Source organism: Stegastes partitus, unplaced genomic scaffold, assembly GCF_000690725.1.
Source record: "Stegastes partitus isolate 25-593 unplaced genomic scaffold, Stegastes_partitus-1.0.2 Scaffold30, whole genome shotgun sequence".
Taxonomy (NCBI): Eukaryota; Metazoa; Chordata; class Actinopteri; family Pomacentridae; genus Stegastes; species Stegastes partitus.
This window is the reverse complement of record NW_007577761.1, coordinates 1236213-1252158: the sequence shown is the minus strand read 5'-3', so window position 1 is coordinate 1252158 and position 15946 is coordinate 1236213. Positions and strand designations below refer to the sequence as shown.

Genomic DNA, 15946 nt, shown 5'->3' with positions numbered 1-15946 from the left:
TGCTGGTGCAAAAAAACTGAAGGAGCTGGGTGCAGGCTTTTGTACCACCTGCTCAAAAAAACTCATGTACGCAACTCGCGGCAAAAAAAAAAAATAAAAAAAGTGCTGTCAGGTCAGGAGTCAGACCCCGGCCATAGAGCTGCTGTCTGCTCTGAAACTCACCTCGTTTGCCAGGAGCAGCAGCCACTGCTGAGGTACCGGCATCAATGACTGACCGGGTTTGTGATTAAAAAATACACATATGCACGTTCATTGCAGAACATGACTTGTCGTTCACCATATCACACCACTCGTTAATCTGTGCAAAAAGTTGGCTGAAGATAAAAATGCTTTGTCAAAACTGTTTGTGTCAAATCAGCATGCTGGTTACATAAATGCACGAGATATAGCACCAGTGTTTCAGAAAAGTCTTTCTGAAAACCTCAAAAGATTTGTGTTTTCATTGAATATTGACCAAGTATTGTATTTCAAAACTGGAAAAGCCCTCTGAACAAGCGCAGACCTCCACCAAGCAGCTCATTTCCAACATATTGTGATTTCCAGCCACTGTTAAAGTCCTGCGTTCATTTTATCTACATTATTAGATTCATGGAGAATCAAAACATACCTTTAGCATTTGAATTAACATTGATATCATTAATAACAAGCTGACGGAGTGATGAAAACCTCCTTGGCGGAGGTAATAAATAGTGCACATATTGTGAAAAGGTTAATCAGTGTCCTTTTTCCACGTCTTTCACTGATTGGTTGTTAAACAATATATTTGCACCATGTTGTAGTCAGATGGAGTACCTACCACAATCCATTGACCTTCTGTGGTATTACTATAATCTGTAGTCTGAGTTTGGGAAGGCAGATATCTTAATATCTTACTAATTAGCGAGATTGTACCCCCACCCAAAAGCAAAAAAGTTCAGGCTCAGGATTATTTTTCACTTCAAGCCCTGACTGCATGAGAGCAGTGCAGTAATGTTTACAGGACGCATGTGCTGCTGCAGGTCGACCTGTCACAGTGTTTTACATCCACAGACTCGAGTTCATGACAAAGGGAGTCGCTCTCTGTACTCTAATAATTCTCAGCGTATGATGGAGGGAGTATCAGCTGTGAAGGAATTCGGTCGGGCTATTTTTACTCCACACGGTGAGGCTGGTTGCTATGGTGTTGCCCATTGGCACAGTTGCTGCGCTGGCATCTCAGTGTGGGGTGTGGCGGGGTGCGTGACGAGCGGCGCCATAGATCCACTTCAGAGTGACTCATATCCTCAGAGCTCTGCTGCCCTACATCTGAGTATGCGTACACACACCCACATATACACACACACGCACACACATGCACGACCAGAGACATTCAACAACGCTGTGTGAGCAACAGAAAAATGATGATAAAAGAATGTTATGAGTCTGTGAGTCGATGTGGTTTAGGGTGAAAAACACATTTGAATCGAGCTGGTAGTTTACGTGCTTGACATTATTAAAAGCCGATATTTGAAAATTCAGCACATCTGCATCACTTTTTTTTTTTTTTTTTTTTTTTTCCTTGACGTCTGTTCCTGCCGAGGCTTAGGGAACTCCAGGAAGTCTTTGCATATCATGTGACAAAATGAGGAAACATAAAACGCAGGCAGTTTGAGTCCCTACGCACACCTTTTTTGAAGGTACTTGCTGTGTAATATGTTCAGCTTTTAAAGGATTTGTGTTGATAGAGCATAGTGTTATTGGTGAGAACAGGAAGGTGTTGCCTGTGGAGCTGTGATTAAGTTAGATCGGAGGAGGAAGAAAGTAGGTCATTGGGCCAGCAGGTCAGTGAAGCACAGATGACATCACAGTTATACAACCCCTGCTTTCCCAGTTACACAACGCTCGCTCTGCGCTGAAGCTTCTGCTTCAACCACTGCTGATACACTGATGTCAGTGACTAACATTTTCCGCCCATCTCTTAATTTTCTCTCATATCACTAATGTCTTCAATTGTCTGGCATCCGGCTGTTTCACTCTTGGTCTGCGCTCCAGTTAGCTCGGCTGTTTTAAAGATACTGAGGAGCCAAAAGGGAAAAGCTGCCTGCCTCTGTTTTTCAGTCGTTACTAAATCTTTCGTTTAAGCTCTTTACTACAACCCTTCACTCCCTTTTATAGTGCTGCTGCAAAGTGCAGTTGGCCACTTGTGTTGACAAAACAGTAATCTTAGATAAGACACCCATTCTCTGTAACATATTTGTGTTTAAAGAGTGACATGCAGTGAGCAGTAAAATAACACTGCATAGCTCAGAGTCAATGGGCCATGATAAAACCTACTCCTCCCCTTTTTTTCCCTTGTATGCCCTAACACGAAGGTGTAAATATTCATAGTGCTGTCATGCTTTTTTTTTTTTTTCTGATTAATTTGACAGTGAGTTTATTTAAATCAATAAAATGTGACTTTTTTTTATGACAGCAGGATATATCGATCAGTCACACATTAAAACCACTGACATGTTAAGTGAGTAACACTGATGATCGTGTTACAGTGCAATGTTCTGCTGGGAAACTTTGGGTCCTGGCATTTATGTGGATGTTACTTTGACAAGTACCACCCACCTAATGGCCAATTCTTGCTTTCTGCCGTGCACGCAGCTCTGGTCATACTACAATAGGCCAGCGTTAAGGCTAGAGATCTGGCGGGCATTCTCTGTTCAATTTGACGTGTATTGTGGGCATAGCAGTGCAAAGAAAATAGTTGTGTCGAGTGAAAGAAAGAGCACCCCAGCTGGCAGTTGGGACTGTGTCTGTGGCTGATTTAAATCATGATGGATGCTTTTTATGTGTCTGCTACATCAGCATTCAACCTGTCAATTATCTTGTAAACTTTTAGAGGAATAACGGTGCTGCTCACTTCAAGGAGAAAAGCTGGTGCTACACGGCAGGTTGCATTTCCCCTTACAGTGAGCACAGAAATACACACAATGGAAAAAGCAGCTGGTAAAAGATCACACTGTAGCACCATGTCAGTGATTATTTCTGAGGTGTACTTAGCATGGCGGGCAGATATGACACAGGATTTCTGGAGAAATTAGGATTTCCTGCTGTGTTTAGACTCTGTTGAAAATCTACAGTGAGCCTTTGACAATAGTTCATGTGATTTAACAGTGTATTCACATGAGATCCTTGTTCTTAGATCCCAGACTGTCATTGTGTGCAAACAGTGAGGCTGTCTGTTAAAACATGTTTTATTGCTCCTGAAGTTGGAGCAGTAGTCAGGTTATGTTGGATGTGAAAACTAAATGAAGCAGAAATATTAAACTCTCATCAAAAACACAACCTTATTTTCAATTTGTGCATTATGTCAATAAGTGCAGGCATGTTTTATACTTAAACCAAATGTTGCACATAATAGCAAACCTCATTTAAACTCTCAACAGCACAAACCTTAAGTTCCTTCTTCAGTAAAAATGTATAAAGATGTGCATTGCATAAGTAGAAATGTCAGTGTGTGCTAAGACACACAGGAAGTAACACTGAAGAGATTTTCTCACCAACACAAACAGGCCGTTGTTATGGTTAGAAAACCTCCCACACAGGTTGTGACGTTAATTGGTTCATGAATTAAATGGGTCAAATATTTAGGCTAGAGATCCGGCGGGCATTCTCCGTTTAAATTTGACATCTATTGTGGGCATACCTGTGCGAAGAAAATAGTAGTGTCAAGGGAAAGACAGAACACTCCAGCTGGCAGTTAGGGCTGCATCTGTGGCTGATTTACATCAAGGTGGATGTTTTTATGTGTCTGCTACATCAGCATTCGACCTGTCAATTATCTTGTAAACTTTTAGTAGAATAATAATGCTGCTCACTTCAAGGGGAAAAGCTGCTGGATCTCTCACCCCTGCTTCAAGCTGTTGTTTGGCTGTTAGTACCATGTCATCAAAAATTTTCAGGACCTTTGGTGAGATGTTTTTACCTGACTGAAGCTTGGTCATTATTCTCCTAATTCGTGGAAATTTTTATTCACATTTCCCTAATACTTGGTAGAAAATTGGGAGCTATTTTCTGCTTCTCCTGGCATGTGATCACATCATTTTAGAGCCCCCCGTAATGACCTCTTCTGCTCAACATTTTTTTTTTTGGGTGCAGTCATTAGCTAAAGTTGGGTAATTAGACAGGCAGACAAAAGTGATTTGGGCCATTTTGGGATACAGCTTGAAAAAAACTTGCCTGAGTGCTGCATCATTCTGAGTTTAGCTCAAGATGTATGAAAACAATGTCCCAGCTTTATATGTGTGGAAATGCATGTGACTAAAATGTCACAATAATAATAATAATAATATCACCTTACGTCACTGTTGTGTGTCGTTAATGGTGTGACTACGCTCCATTTTGCTGCTCTGGTGTATCACTTGTTAAGTACCAGTGAGGGCAGGGAAACCCTGTCAAGGGCAGGTGTTGTATTAGTTGGCTGGTGTGACTGAACCTCTAGTTGATAATCAAACAGCAGCAGGTGGTGTAATAACCTTTAATTTAATCTTTCTACAGCTTTCAAGTCTTGGCAGGGACACTATGGAGGCTTTTCTATTTGGATTCAAGCCATGGCATAAAATATGTATGTTAAGATGTTGTTGGTCTGCGTGCTACTTTGCTTACGTGCTGCACATGTTGTCAATGGCAGCATGTGTTGTTTTGCATGCAAATTGAAATGGAGTAGAAACCATGACCAACTCCCGAAGCATGTAAGATTTTCATGGAAGTCAAACCCCATTTGTGATGCTATTTATGGCTGACAACTCATAGCTATAGCCTGTCAACATGTATATATATCTCTATGCAAGTACAGATTAGTGGACTGAAGGGAAAAAAAATTGTGTTTTGATGATAGTGGTGAAGAGCGCTGTTCAACACATCGATCGAGAATCTCCCAAAGGTGTTAAATTGGGTTGAGATATGGTGACTTCAAAGCCCATAGCATGTCATTCAAATTACTTTCATGTTTTCTAAATCGTTCAGTGACCCCTCGTATACTATGGATGCTGGCATTGTCCTCCTGCAGAGACCACTCTCATCAAGTTAGGAATGTTTCATCATGGGATATAGGTGATCACTTGGAGCGAATTTGTATTGATTTGCGGGGACCCTTCCTTCTAAAGGCATGAGTGGACCCAAACCATGCCAACAGAAATATCCTCCACAGAATAACAGAGCCACCAGACCCCCCTTAATGCATGGGTTCATGTTTTTCCTTTAATTTGTCACCTGTCTGGAGTCTCTGTTGAGTTCGTTGGTGGTATAGTCTGCCATTCCCACACTGGATTCAGATTGCCTTCACATGCATGAGGGATTTCCAGGAAACAATGCAGCATGTAATCCAGTGTCATTTTATGTAACTGATAACAGCCTCACTCTCTTTACACTATATTGAAGCTGTTTGAAGTTGCGGCTGATGCAAACCCAACATCTCTTGCTGTGGCAGCTTCACTGGCAAAACACTCCAGAATTTAACAAAGGAACTACTGAAGGATTGTTTGCCCGAGTATTAAACTGCATTTAGTCTTACCAAGATACCCAGACGTGTAGCCAAATCAACCAGGACGGAAATCTTAAAGGATAATTCTGGTATTTCTGAACCAAGGCTCTGTTTTCCTATATTTTTGGAAAATAGAGCCTTTTATATCATTAAAAGAGACAAAAATACTTTGAGTAGGTTCACCATTTCCACAATATAATTTCACAGGGAATTTGTCTGTGTCAAAGTAAAGTGCTTTTTTTCCCCCCCAGCTGACAGGTTAAAATAGTTATTTTAAGTGTCTAATAGCATTGCGTATTGGATTCCCACAGACATAGACGTGTGTCTAGCATGTAACAGAAGTGTCGCTCACGGATAAGTCTCGTACAACACTTATTAAGTTAAAGCCAGCTGTCTCAGGAAAAGCGGAGTATTGTCAGAGTTGAAGTGCAGAAAACATAGCTTACTCTCACTGTATATATCCGAATTTTAAAAAGGAAATGATGATTCTGAATTTCTAAGTTGTGACAACAAAATGACCTTTCACACTTTGCAAAGCTTTCGCAGCCTCCTTTGGGACACAGGGACACACTGAAGTTGTGGCTAGTTTTGCTATAAATAGAACAAAACACTCCTGTCTGTACACAGCGCCTTACAGACCATTATGTTTGCGGTGAACATTTGACTACTACTAGCAAAAAAGGGGAAGAAACCATAAAGCAAAGCATTTCCCCCCCTAAGAAAAATGCTGTTCCAAGAGCAGAGATGTAATGCTATTTACTGAAGTCACAGTGTTGACTTGGGCTGCAAGGTGGATTGGTGGTTAGCACTTTGGCCTCGCAGCTAGAAGATCCCCGCTTAGGACGCCCGGGATCTTTCTGCATGGAGTTTGCATGTTCTCCCCGTGCAGCGTGGGTTCTCTCCGGGTTCTCCGACTTCCTCCCACAGTCCAAAAACATGTTGAGGTTAATTGGTGATTCTAAATTGTCTGTAGGTGTGAATGTGAGTGTGCTTGGTTGTCTGTCTCCAAGTGTAGCCCTGTGATAGACTGGCGACCTGTCCAGGGTGTCCCCTGCCTTCGCCCTGAGTCAGCTGGGATAGCCTCCTGTGATCCCAGTGAGGATTAGGCGGTGTATAGATAATGGAGATAATAATGGATGAATATTGTTGACTAATACAAGTAAAGGCATGTTAGGATAAGGTCATAAACATCCGGTCAAGCCAGTAGTACATACAAATGCTCCTTGGATTATATTATGTTAAGACATTCTTGCTCAACGTTGGACTGATTCCCAACATTTTTGTTCCAATGAATCATTTATACCTAAAAATATGAAAAAATATGTCCCAGGTTCAAGAATACCACAGTTAGCTTTAAGGATTACAACTTTCAGACTTAAAGCTCTATGTATATACCGAGTACATATTTTCCATAGTCGTACATATTTTTAGCAAGGTTTCTCTGGTGTCCTATCACATTTGGCCCTGCTCTGTAATGTTGCAATGAGGCCAGATTGATAACATTACAAACTGAGATGTTGTCTATTTGTACCTCATATCAAACCTCATGTATGTTGTCCTTGTCTCTCATAGACTCAGATGTTGCTGCCATGTGCCACACTGACACCCCAAGCAGACGAAAAACTGAGCTCACTGAAGACCTTTTAGCATCTTTCTGCCCCCTGATCGACGAAACTTACAGCGATTCTTCTCTGAGACTCCCAGAGGTCCACCCCTTCCACAGTGTGTCCATCCAGACGCTACTTCTATCTGGTTGCACCTTCCTCATTGTCTCACAGGACTGGCTATACTGTCAGTAAGGTAAGATCTAGTTTTATTATCTGGTTTGTGTTCTTTTTTGTTCTTTAGGTGGCGATGAGGCTGTGACTAGGTTTAATTGTATTTTGTTTTCTTCAAAGGTTCATTCACAAATGTCTACCTCACGATTAAAAGACCCCTCTCCAACACTGCGACCCTGAACAGGAAAAAAAAATGACCTCGAGCATTGACCGGTGAGTTAAACATTTAGCTTGTACGATGCAGAATGTCAAGAACCACTTCTTCTGCCTGTGCAACAGTCCAAATGAACCATGTATTTAATTCACTAGATGGAAGATTTATGAATAATTTATCACCAATCGATCAGTTGACTAATTGTTTCATCACAAAATAAGAGTCACTTGGGGGATGCCATGTCTGAGTTTGATGTGTTCACTTTTATTTTTACTGCTTTTACCTCAAAATAAAAACGTAGGTATAGGAGAAATGACTTATTAAATTGCTCACAAAAGTTCACTGGAGAGCGAATATTAGATGATCTGCTTCAACTGTTGGTTTGTTCCCTCTGCAGGGATGACAGCAGTATCTTTGATGGGTTAATGGAAGAAGATGAAAAGGACAAAGCGAAACGGTGAGATCCCTGTGGTTTGTTTTCAGATCAAAGGCATTCAATGAAGTTTAAAAAAGACAGCCTCTGATATAATACTACTTTAGTTCTTACAAGCCTTGGTTTGATGTATATATTTCTCGATTGTTAGAGCTTCACTGTGCAAGCAAACCGCCTTAAGTTCCTGTTTAAGATTGACATGACTTATTCGCCTAAATTCAACAACTTGGAGTACTTTTTCTTGAGTGTGCCTATCTTTTAATGTGACTGTATTATTGTATGTAATTCAGATTTGTGTCATGTTAAGAATGATACGGAAATGCTACCAGGTCTGACCGAGGAAGATGGCTTTACAAAAAAGTGACCAGGGGCCTATTTACACATGAGGCCAATATTTTTAAATACCACAAGTTTACCGGAAAGCAGTGCATGTCTGAATGGGGTTTATGTAATCAAAAGGAAATGTGGTGTTCTTTTATATTAACAGTGTGTCCCGTAACAAGTCTGAGAAGAAACGTAGGGACCAGTTCAATGTCCTCATCAAGGAGCTGGGTACCATGTTGCCGGGCAACACCCGGAAGATGGACAAGTCCACTATTTTGCAGAAAAGCATCGACTTTCTGCACAAACATAAAGGTAATAAACTCTCATGACAGCCAGAAATCTGCTTGGCATTGGGATTCGGGGAGTTGTGAACTATATATTTTATGTCTCCTCTATCAGAAATTGCTGCTAACTCAGAGTCAACTGAGATCAGACAAGACTGGAAGCCTCCTTTTCTTAGTAATGAAGAGTTCACTCAGCTGATGTTGGAGGTGAGACAGTTTTTTTTTTTTTTGTATTTGCTTTCCTTCTATTTACATGCCGAAATTTAAGTGAATTAAAAGAGAATATTTGTTTCCGTCAGGCGTTAGATGGATTTTTCCTTGCAATTATGACTGACGGGAATATAATCTATGTCTCTGAGAGCGTGACATCACTACTAGAGCACTTACCTGTGAGTATAAACTGTTCAAGTTATGAATTGAACATGTCAAAAACAACATCGATTGGTGTCAGTGGTTTGCTGCTGTACACATGCTCAAAGATAGTTTTCGTGTTTCAGTCTGACCTTCTGGATCAGAATCTGTTAAACTTCCTGCCTATGGGGGAGCAGTCAGATGTGTACAAGGCTCTGGCCTCTCACGTCATGGAAGGAGAGACGCTGACACCTGAGTATTTAAAAAGTAAGTGCCATTTTTTTTTTTTTTTTTTTTACATTTTCAGTTGTCGTTTTATATTGCTATGTTATTTTACATGTGTATTTAGTTATCATAAGTACTTCCTTCCTCAATTCTTTTTTTTCTTTTTCAGCAAAAAATCAGCTTGATCGTCGAAATGGAAGGAGAGACGCCGACAGTTTTTTATTTAAAATAAGTGCCATTTTTTTTTTTTTTTTTTTTTTACATTTTCAGTTGTCGTTTTATATTGCTATGTTATTTTACATGTGTATTTAGTTATCATAAGTACTTCCTTCCTCAATTCTTTTTTTTCTTTTTCAGCAAAAAATCAGCTTGAGTTCTGTTGCCACATGCTCCGAGGGACAATCGACCCCAAGGAGCCCCCCGTGTACGAGTATGTCAAGTTCATTGGAAATTTCAAGTCCCTGAATAATGGTGAGCTACATTACACAAAGTATGATGCTGGAGCTGAGTTTTTTTTGTGCGTGTGAAAGGTTCAAAGTTTTAATTTTTCTCTGGTTCCATTTTCCACCAGTGCCTAACTGTACCAGAAACGGTTTTGAAGGAGTGATCCAGCGATCGCTTCATTCTGCCTTTGAAGACAGAGTATGTCTCATAGCAACTGTAAGGCTAGCCAAACCACAGTTTATAAAGGTAAGAATCATTAGCTGTTCTGACACTTCTCCTTTTATCTGGTTCTTGCTTAAGGGTTTGAAAAAGGTAGCTTTAATTAGAGCACGGATCGGCAGTAATAGTTGCTCAGACACTTTAAGGCTAAAGCTATTTGGGCTCCTGTCAGCCATAATGTGAAGTCCCCAGTGGCCTCTATTGGCAACCACTTTTCAGCGGTTTAAAAACACTTCATCTGTTTGTACTTTGTAAAATCCTTCTTCCTGCTGAGTTAAAGGGCTACTGTTGGATTTACCTACTATGTGTTAAAGTTGTGAGTGTGAAATAAAAATGAAATGATAATCCATCATCATCATGGAACATTGCACAAGACAGTTATAGAGGAATTGAGACTTGACTGTAAGGAAAGCAGAAAGTTCATCAAAACTGGTAACGTGAATTTCTGTTTGACAAACAGGAGAGGATAGTTAAAATGTGACGTACAACAAAACAGCAGGACATATACACAACAATTAAGCTCATTTTGCTTCCTGCAGGTTTTACTCAGTGCTGTGTCAGATAAAAGCAAGGGAGCAAGAAATCCTCAACACTTGATGTCAATAAATTGTCTCAGAATTAAAAAAAATAAAATAAATTCATGGTTTTTGGAGATCAAAAAGAAAGTGATAGGAATATTGCAATAAACATTTGTAACTTTGAAACTGAGGTTTTGAAACAAAATTGTTAAAATTCATGGAAGCAACATATTGACTGAAATGAAAATGAAAAATGAAAAAATACTTTATTTATCCCAGAAGGGAAATTCAATCTTGTAAAAGCTCACTTTTTGTTTTTTTGTGTTTTTAAAAAAATCAATATAACATATATAAGTCGATAAAATTGTGTATAAATCGAGGGATATATTGAAGTTTAAGGCTTTCAATTTTTTTTTGCTGATTTATACTTTATTAAATGTCTTACAGTGTAAGGTTTTTGGGATTTCCCTTTAAAAATAAACAAAGTTGTCTTAATCAAAAGCAAGCCATACAAATATTTATTAATAGGGCTGGTTACTATAATTACAACAACTAATCTGTCCAGTCACTGCTTAATACATAGACACTTCATTTCGTTTTGTATAGTTTGTAGTTATTGTGTTATGTGTCATGACTGAAAAATATATATTGCATAATATAGATCTATCAGTCTAAATGCATTTTACTCTTCCCTCACAGGAGATGTGCACTGTAGAGGAGCCTAACGAGGAATTCACCTCTAGACATAGTTTAGAGTGGAAGTTTCTCTTCTTGGACCACAGGTAAGGTTTGTCCTTAATTTATCAAGAGCAGAAGTGAATTAAGTGTGTGTTCTTTGTACCTTAAAGATCTATTTTTGCTTTGCTGTCTCTCTAACCTGTTTGGTTATTTCAACTTCTCAAACTGTGTTGCAGAACTTCTTAAAAAGGATAACCTCAGTGTGTGTCCAGTTAGACTGCACTGTAGTTTGTTAGTGACTGTGAAAATAGATGTGACATTTAAATCTATTTGCTGATCATGAACTGGCAAAACAAATCTCTGATCTGCATGAGCAATGTAAACATAATTTTGTAACCGTGATGATACGTGTGCACATCAGCATGTGATTGCAGGCATTCTCTGATGAGCTGGAGGTGTGTTGAACTTAATGCATTGTTCCATTTCCCCATTAAATAGTGAATGAAACTCAGTGATCACACAGGAACTATTACCGTAATATAACTCGACAAAAGTGCTCTTTTTATTTTTTTCAAATTCTATTTCTGTCACTATTTATTACATATGCAATGCATTACGAATGCTTGTGGTAAACTATTTCTTTAAGGCAAGCTGTGATTCCAGAGAACATAATTTAACCTGCTAAGAACAATAAGAGCAGCCTGACATGCAGCCAGTCTCCATTTTTTTACCCTCATGGCTCCATGTCACGCCGATGATGTAGGATCACGTCACCAATACCGTCCAATCAAAGAATCAGTCTGACTTGCTGCTTGCTCCTTTTGTTTTTTTTTGTAATAAGCCAGTATGAACATCAACTAGACAGCAATAATGTATCTTGATTTTTTCTTCCCTTAAGGTAGACAAACAAATTGAACTACAGGTTTAACTCAGTGGTTCTCAAAGCAAACTTTAAGTCTGTGACCAGCAACTAGTAAAGACACTCTAGGACACATGGTAAAAACGTGTCACATCTTTGAAATCTCTCTAAGTGTGACAGTTTAGTGTGATTACCGATGCAAAAGGGATGAAAAACTCTTCTGGACTCATGGAAGGTTAAACTGTGGAATAGAGTACAGACAAGTCATCATGGCGTTATGGTTCCAATCGATGGGCTCAAATCACGTGGCTGTAAATGTTCCCAAATCCTATGATTGAAGGTGATTTTCAGAGCTTTGCAGCACAGAACTTCTGTCTCCATTTTGTAGAAGAAAGAGTAATTACAGAGACACTGTCAACACGTGCTTGTGAGCGTTGACTGTAGTGCTTCTTTCCTTTTTAGACTATAATCCTTTCTCTGAATGTCGAGTTTCTTTTTATCCGTAGCGTTAGAAACGTTTCTTGAGTGCACTTTGATTTTCAGCAATAGTCCTACTTCCTGCAGCCTTTTTCATTGCTGTGGCTGCTCTCCTCTTTAGCTCTGTCAAACCAGTCGTTGCTGGTTGATGTAAAACTCATTGCTACTGGTGCACCGGAGCAGAACTTGGCCACAGAAACTAGATTAAAAACTGTGGCATGCCATGAAATTCAGAGAGATTTACCTGCCACCTAATCAGCATGGCGTGAACTCATTTGGCTTGACTGTAATGGATGTTCATTTATATGTAAAAGTTCTACACACTATCTTCAAGCTGTGCTTTTGCCACTGGCTTGTGAAAAACACTTTTTCCTGTGAAAGCTCTGTGATAATTGGCCCCTAAATGACAGTATGTGATGATGTAATCACAGGGCATTATAAATCGTTTAACACAGAGCTGCACAATTAATGCAAGATTAATCACAAACACAATTTTGACATCCCACAGATAAACAAACTTGACCAACTGTGAAATTGATTTTTTTTTTTTTTTTAAATGCTCTACTCATAGAAAACAATCCATATAGATCCAATAAATGAAAAGTTTTGGGTACAACTTTATTTATATTTTGTCTCTTGGCGATGCGCTACATTCAGGTGAAGGAGACCCTTATTTTAAGTCTTATGTAGTTGCAAAGACTTGTACATTAACAGGAATGTAGCACAACATTAAAGTGAAAGCAGTGTTCTGTTTATTTAAGTGGGAGTGTAATAAAAAAATATTTTGTTCCTGAAATCAGTTAAACAGTCTTGATCTCCATGTCAATCAAAGCAGTTGTGATTGTCATATTGGACATGTTTGTGCAGCCCTACTGTCACATTACCCATTACCAGAAGATCTGCAGAATAACTTCCAGTGATTCATCTCAGTATTATTTACTGTGTTTTTCCAGAGCTCCACCTATCATTGGTTACCTCCCATTTGAGGTCCTGGGTACATCAGGGTATGACTACTACCATGTAGATGACTTGGAGACGTTGGCCAAATGCCACGAACACTGTGAGTACACTTCTGTCAGCCGTCAGTAAAGTGAGCTGATCTGTGGTTTTTATATTTTTCTTAAGCTTTGAAACAGTAAACAGCAGTTTCCTCTTTGCTTCTTTTCAGTAATGCAATATGGCAAGGGAAAGTCCTGCTACTACAGATTCCTCACCAAAGGGCAGCAGTGGATTTGGCTTCAAACTCATTACTACATCACCTATCACCAGTGGAACTCCAGACCAGAGTTTATTGTCTGCACACACACTGTTGTGAGGTACTTGGACGACGTACCCACTGACACTGAACATTCCTAGATGCACAAGTAGAGAAACACATCTGTTTGTGTTGTGATGCTTTCTGCATGTGTATTCCATTCACTGTCTTTGCTTCACAGTTACGCTGAAGTAAGAGCAGAGCAGCGCAGAGAGCTTGGCATTGAAGAATCACCGCCAGAGATCACAGCTGACAAGGTGAAACATTTGTCCAACACCTTTCTTAAAAATTAATTAAGAGATGAATGGAGTTGTAATGACCCGTGACAATGCTTTGTAACAGCAGTCCCAGGACTCGGGCTCTGAGTCCCAGCTCAACACTTCCAGCCTGAAGGAGGCTTTGGAGCGCTTTGACCACAGCCGGACTCCGTCTGCTTCATCTCGCAGCTCACGCAAATCTTCACACACTGCTGTGTCTGACCCAGCCTGTAAGCACCTTTATCAGTAACCTGTTCATTATCAAGCTGTTTGACACCCTCACAGCGGATCTCCATGACTGATATCACTTTATGTTCAGTGTGTTTTTGTTTTTGTTTTTTGTTTTTTTAAAGCTGATCATCGTGTTTATATTTTCCCTTCAGCGTCACAGATGAAGCTCCAGGGAGATAGGAGTACACCCGGCCGCCAGTCTGTCTCTGCGGTGGAGATGACATCACAACGAAGATCATCTATCAGCAGTCAGGTCAGTGAAAAGGCAAGAACACAGTCTGGTGTCAGATTTCTGCATAACGGTGTCCTGGATCATGAAAGATTTCCCGAGGACGTCATCCTTTTTTGTGGGTTTCTTTTGTGTACATTAGCAGTCGATGAGCTCCCAGAATACAGGGCAGAACATGGCACCTGCTATGGTTTCACAGCAGCAACAGCAGCAGCAACAGCAGCAGCAGCAGCAACAACAACAACAACAACAACAGCAGCAGCAGCAGCAGCAGCAGCAGCAACAGCCACAACAACAACAAGTTCAGACCAACAGCCAGGTACGATACTTATCTCATTTGTTTTAAAGCCTAATTCCTAAATGATGGCAGGTGCTCTACATACGTCGTGCACATTAAATCTTGCTGATTCGGTCGGTGGAGCTTCATCACTGGATTTATTTTTAATATGAGGGGTGATCAGAAAGTTCAGATGCTGTTCATGGTATGTGTGCAACATGTGTGAGCACTAACTGTCATGAGTCATGATACCACATGACACAGCACAATCAACAGCAGGGCCTGTATTAGACACCTTTTTGTGAGGAATAACCCATCTGTTAAAAACAAACAAACAAACAAAAAAAAACAACTCACTGGTGGTATTGAAAGGTAGGTCTGTGGCTACAACCGATAGAATAAAAAGCAGTTGTCACAGTGGAAGGATCAGACAAGGCCAGACGAGGTGCAGGGGCACACCAGGAGCATACTTGTTGTTTTCACCAGGATTTAGCCCCTCAGGGTTGGACTGTCAAGGCACAGCTCTACTGTAACATCCTGAGGTGTCTGAGGGAGGACATTTAAACTACCTGAGCTGTGGTGCGATGAAACAAGGATGCTTCAATCTGTCGTGCACCTGGTCACCGTGCAGTCATTATGCACTGTTTTGTTTTGGCCACTACAGCACCACCATTGCTCCTTACCCGCTAGATTTGTCTCTCAGTGACTTCTTCTTTCCCAAAATAAAATTCTACTTGAAGGGTCGCTGTTTTGACACAGTTTAGGAGATTCAGTGCTCATCACAGATGGTGCTTGACATGTTTATAGGACGGGACTTCCAGGGAGGGTTACAAGCATTGCAGTGGCACTACATCGCTGCACAAGGAGACTACTTTGAAGCAGATGGTGGCCAAATTTAATTCATACAGAGTTTTAGCTTTTTATAGGCAGAGTCTGGAAAGTTTTTGATAATCCCCTTTATAATTACACCGTGGTTTCTTAATAAAAAAAATGAGTAAAATTGTTTCACAAGTGGAATTGTACCACGACTTATTAAGTCAGCTAAGATAGTGTTTTTCTCCCCTGCCTAGTGGGTCACATATTTTACAATTACAGAGATGCTAACCCAGACATACCTGAACCACACTTTGATTCCATTACTAGGTAGAGCCGTTGGTGGCCAGTTTGAGGTTTGATCGTATTACAAAACTCCCCCTGTAGCTGTAAAAGTTGTTTGTTGGAAGCAGTGAAAAATAGGTGCACATGAACATTTTCATATCAGCTCTGCCGTATGTAAAAAGTAATTTGTTACAGGCAAATGGGGCCCAGTGAAAATCATTAATGACTTTTTAATACATATGTGGTTAATTAAAACAAATCATATCAACAGCCACAGCCACATGTTAGGATAAATTGCTGATAGATATAGACATACATAAATGCACCACTTTGTCACTTTCTACTATGTTGACATCTTTTTCTT

At 40.1% G+C, this 15946-nt stretch overlaps 1 protein-coding gene across 2 annotated transcripts in view; it reads left to right on the top strand.

Moving 5' to 3' along the window:
* Positions 1 to 15946, top strand: part of clocka (clock circadian regulator a) — a 43313-nt gene that overhangs the window by 16880 nt on the left and 10487 nt on the right. The window contains exons 3-18 of one of the 2 annotated variants that reach the window (XM_008299384.1): positions 7064 to 7291; positions 7390 to 7482; positions 7821 to 7880; positions 8344 to 8492; positions 8580 to 8671; positions 8764 to 8853; positions 8962 to 9082; positions 9398 to 9511; positions 9612 to 9730; positions 10921 to 11003; positions 13189 to 13295; positions 13404 to 13551; positions 13672 to 13747; positions 13836 to 13977; positions 14131 to 14231; positions 14350 to 14526. In XM_008299384.1, the coding sequence (XP_008297606.1) occupies positions 7463 to 7482; positions 7821 to 7880; positions 8344 to 8492; positions 8580 to 8671; positions 8764 to 8853; positions 8962 to 9082; positions 9398 to 9511; positions 9612 to 9730; positions 10921 to 11003; positions 13189 to 13295; positions 13404 to 13551; positions 13672 to 13747; positions 13836 to 13977; positions 14131 to 14231; positions 14350 to 14526 (1599 nt within the window). In that variant the 5' untranslated portion in view covers positions 7064 to 7291; positions 7390 to 7462. Of the gene's footprint in view, positions 1 to 7063; positions 7292 to 7389; positions 7483 to 7820; positions 7881 to 8343; positions 8493 to 8579; positions 8672 to 8763; positions 8854 to 8961; positions 9083 to 9397; positions 9512 to 9611; positions 9731 to 10920; positions 11004 to 13188; positions 13296 to 13403; positions 13552 to 13671; positions 13748 to 13832; positions 13978 to 14130; positions 14232 to 14349; positions 14527 to 15946 lie in introns of both variants that reach the window. The other variant, XM_008299392.1, reaches the window with a different exon arrangement.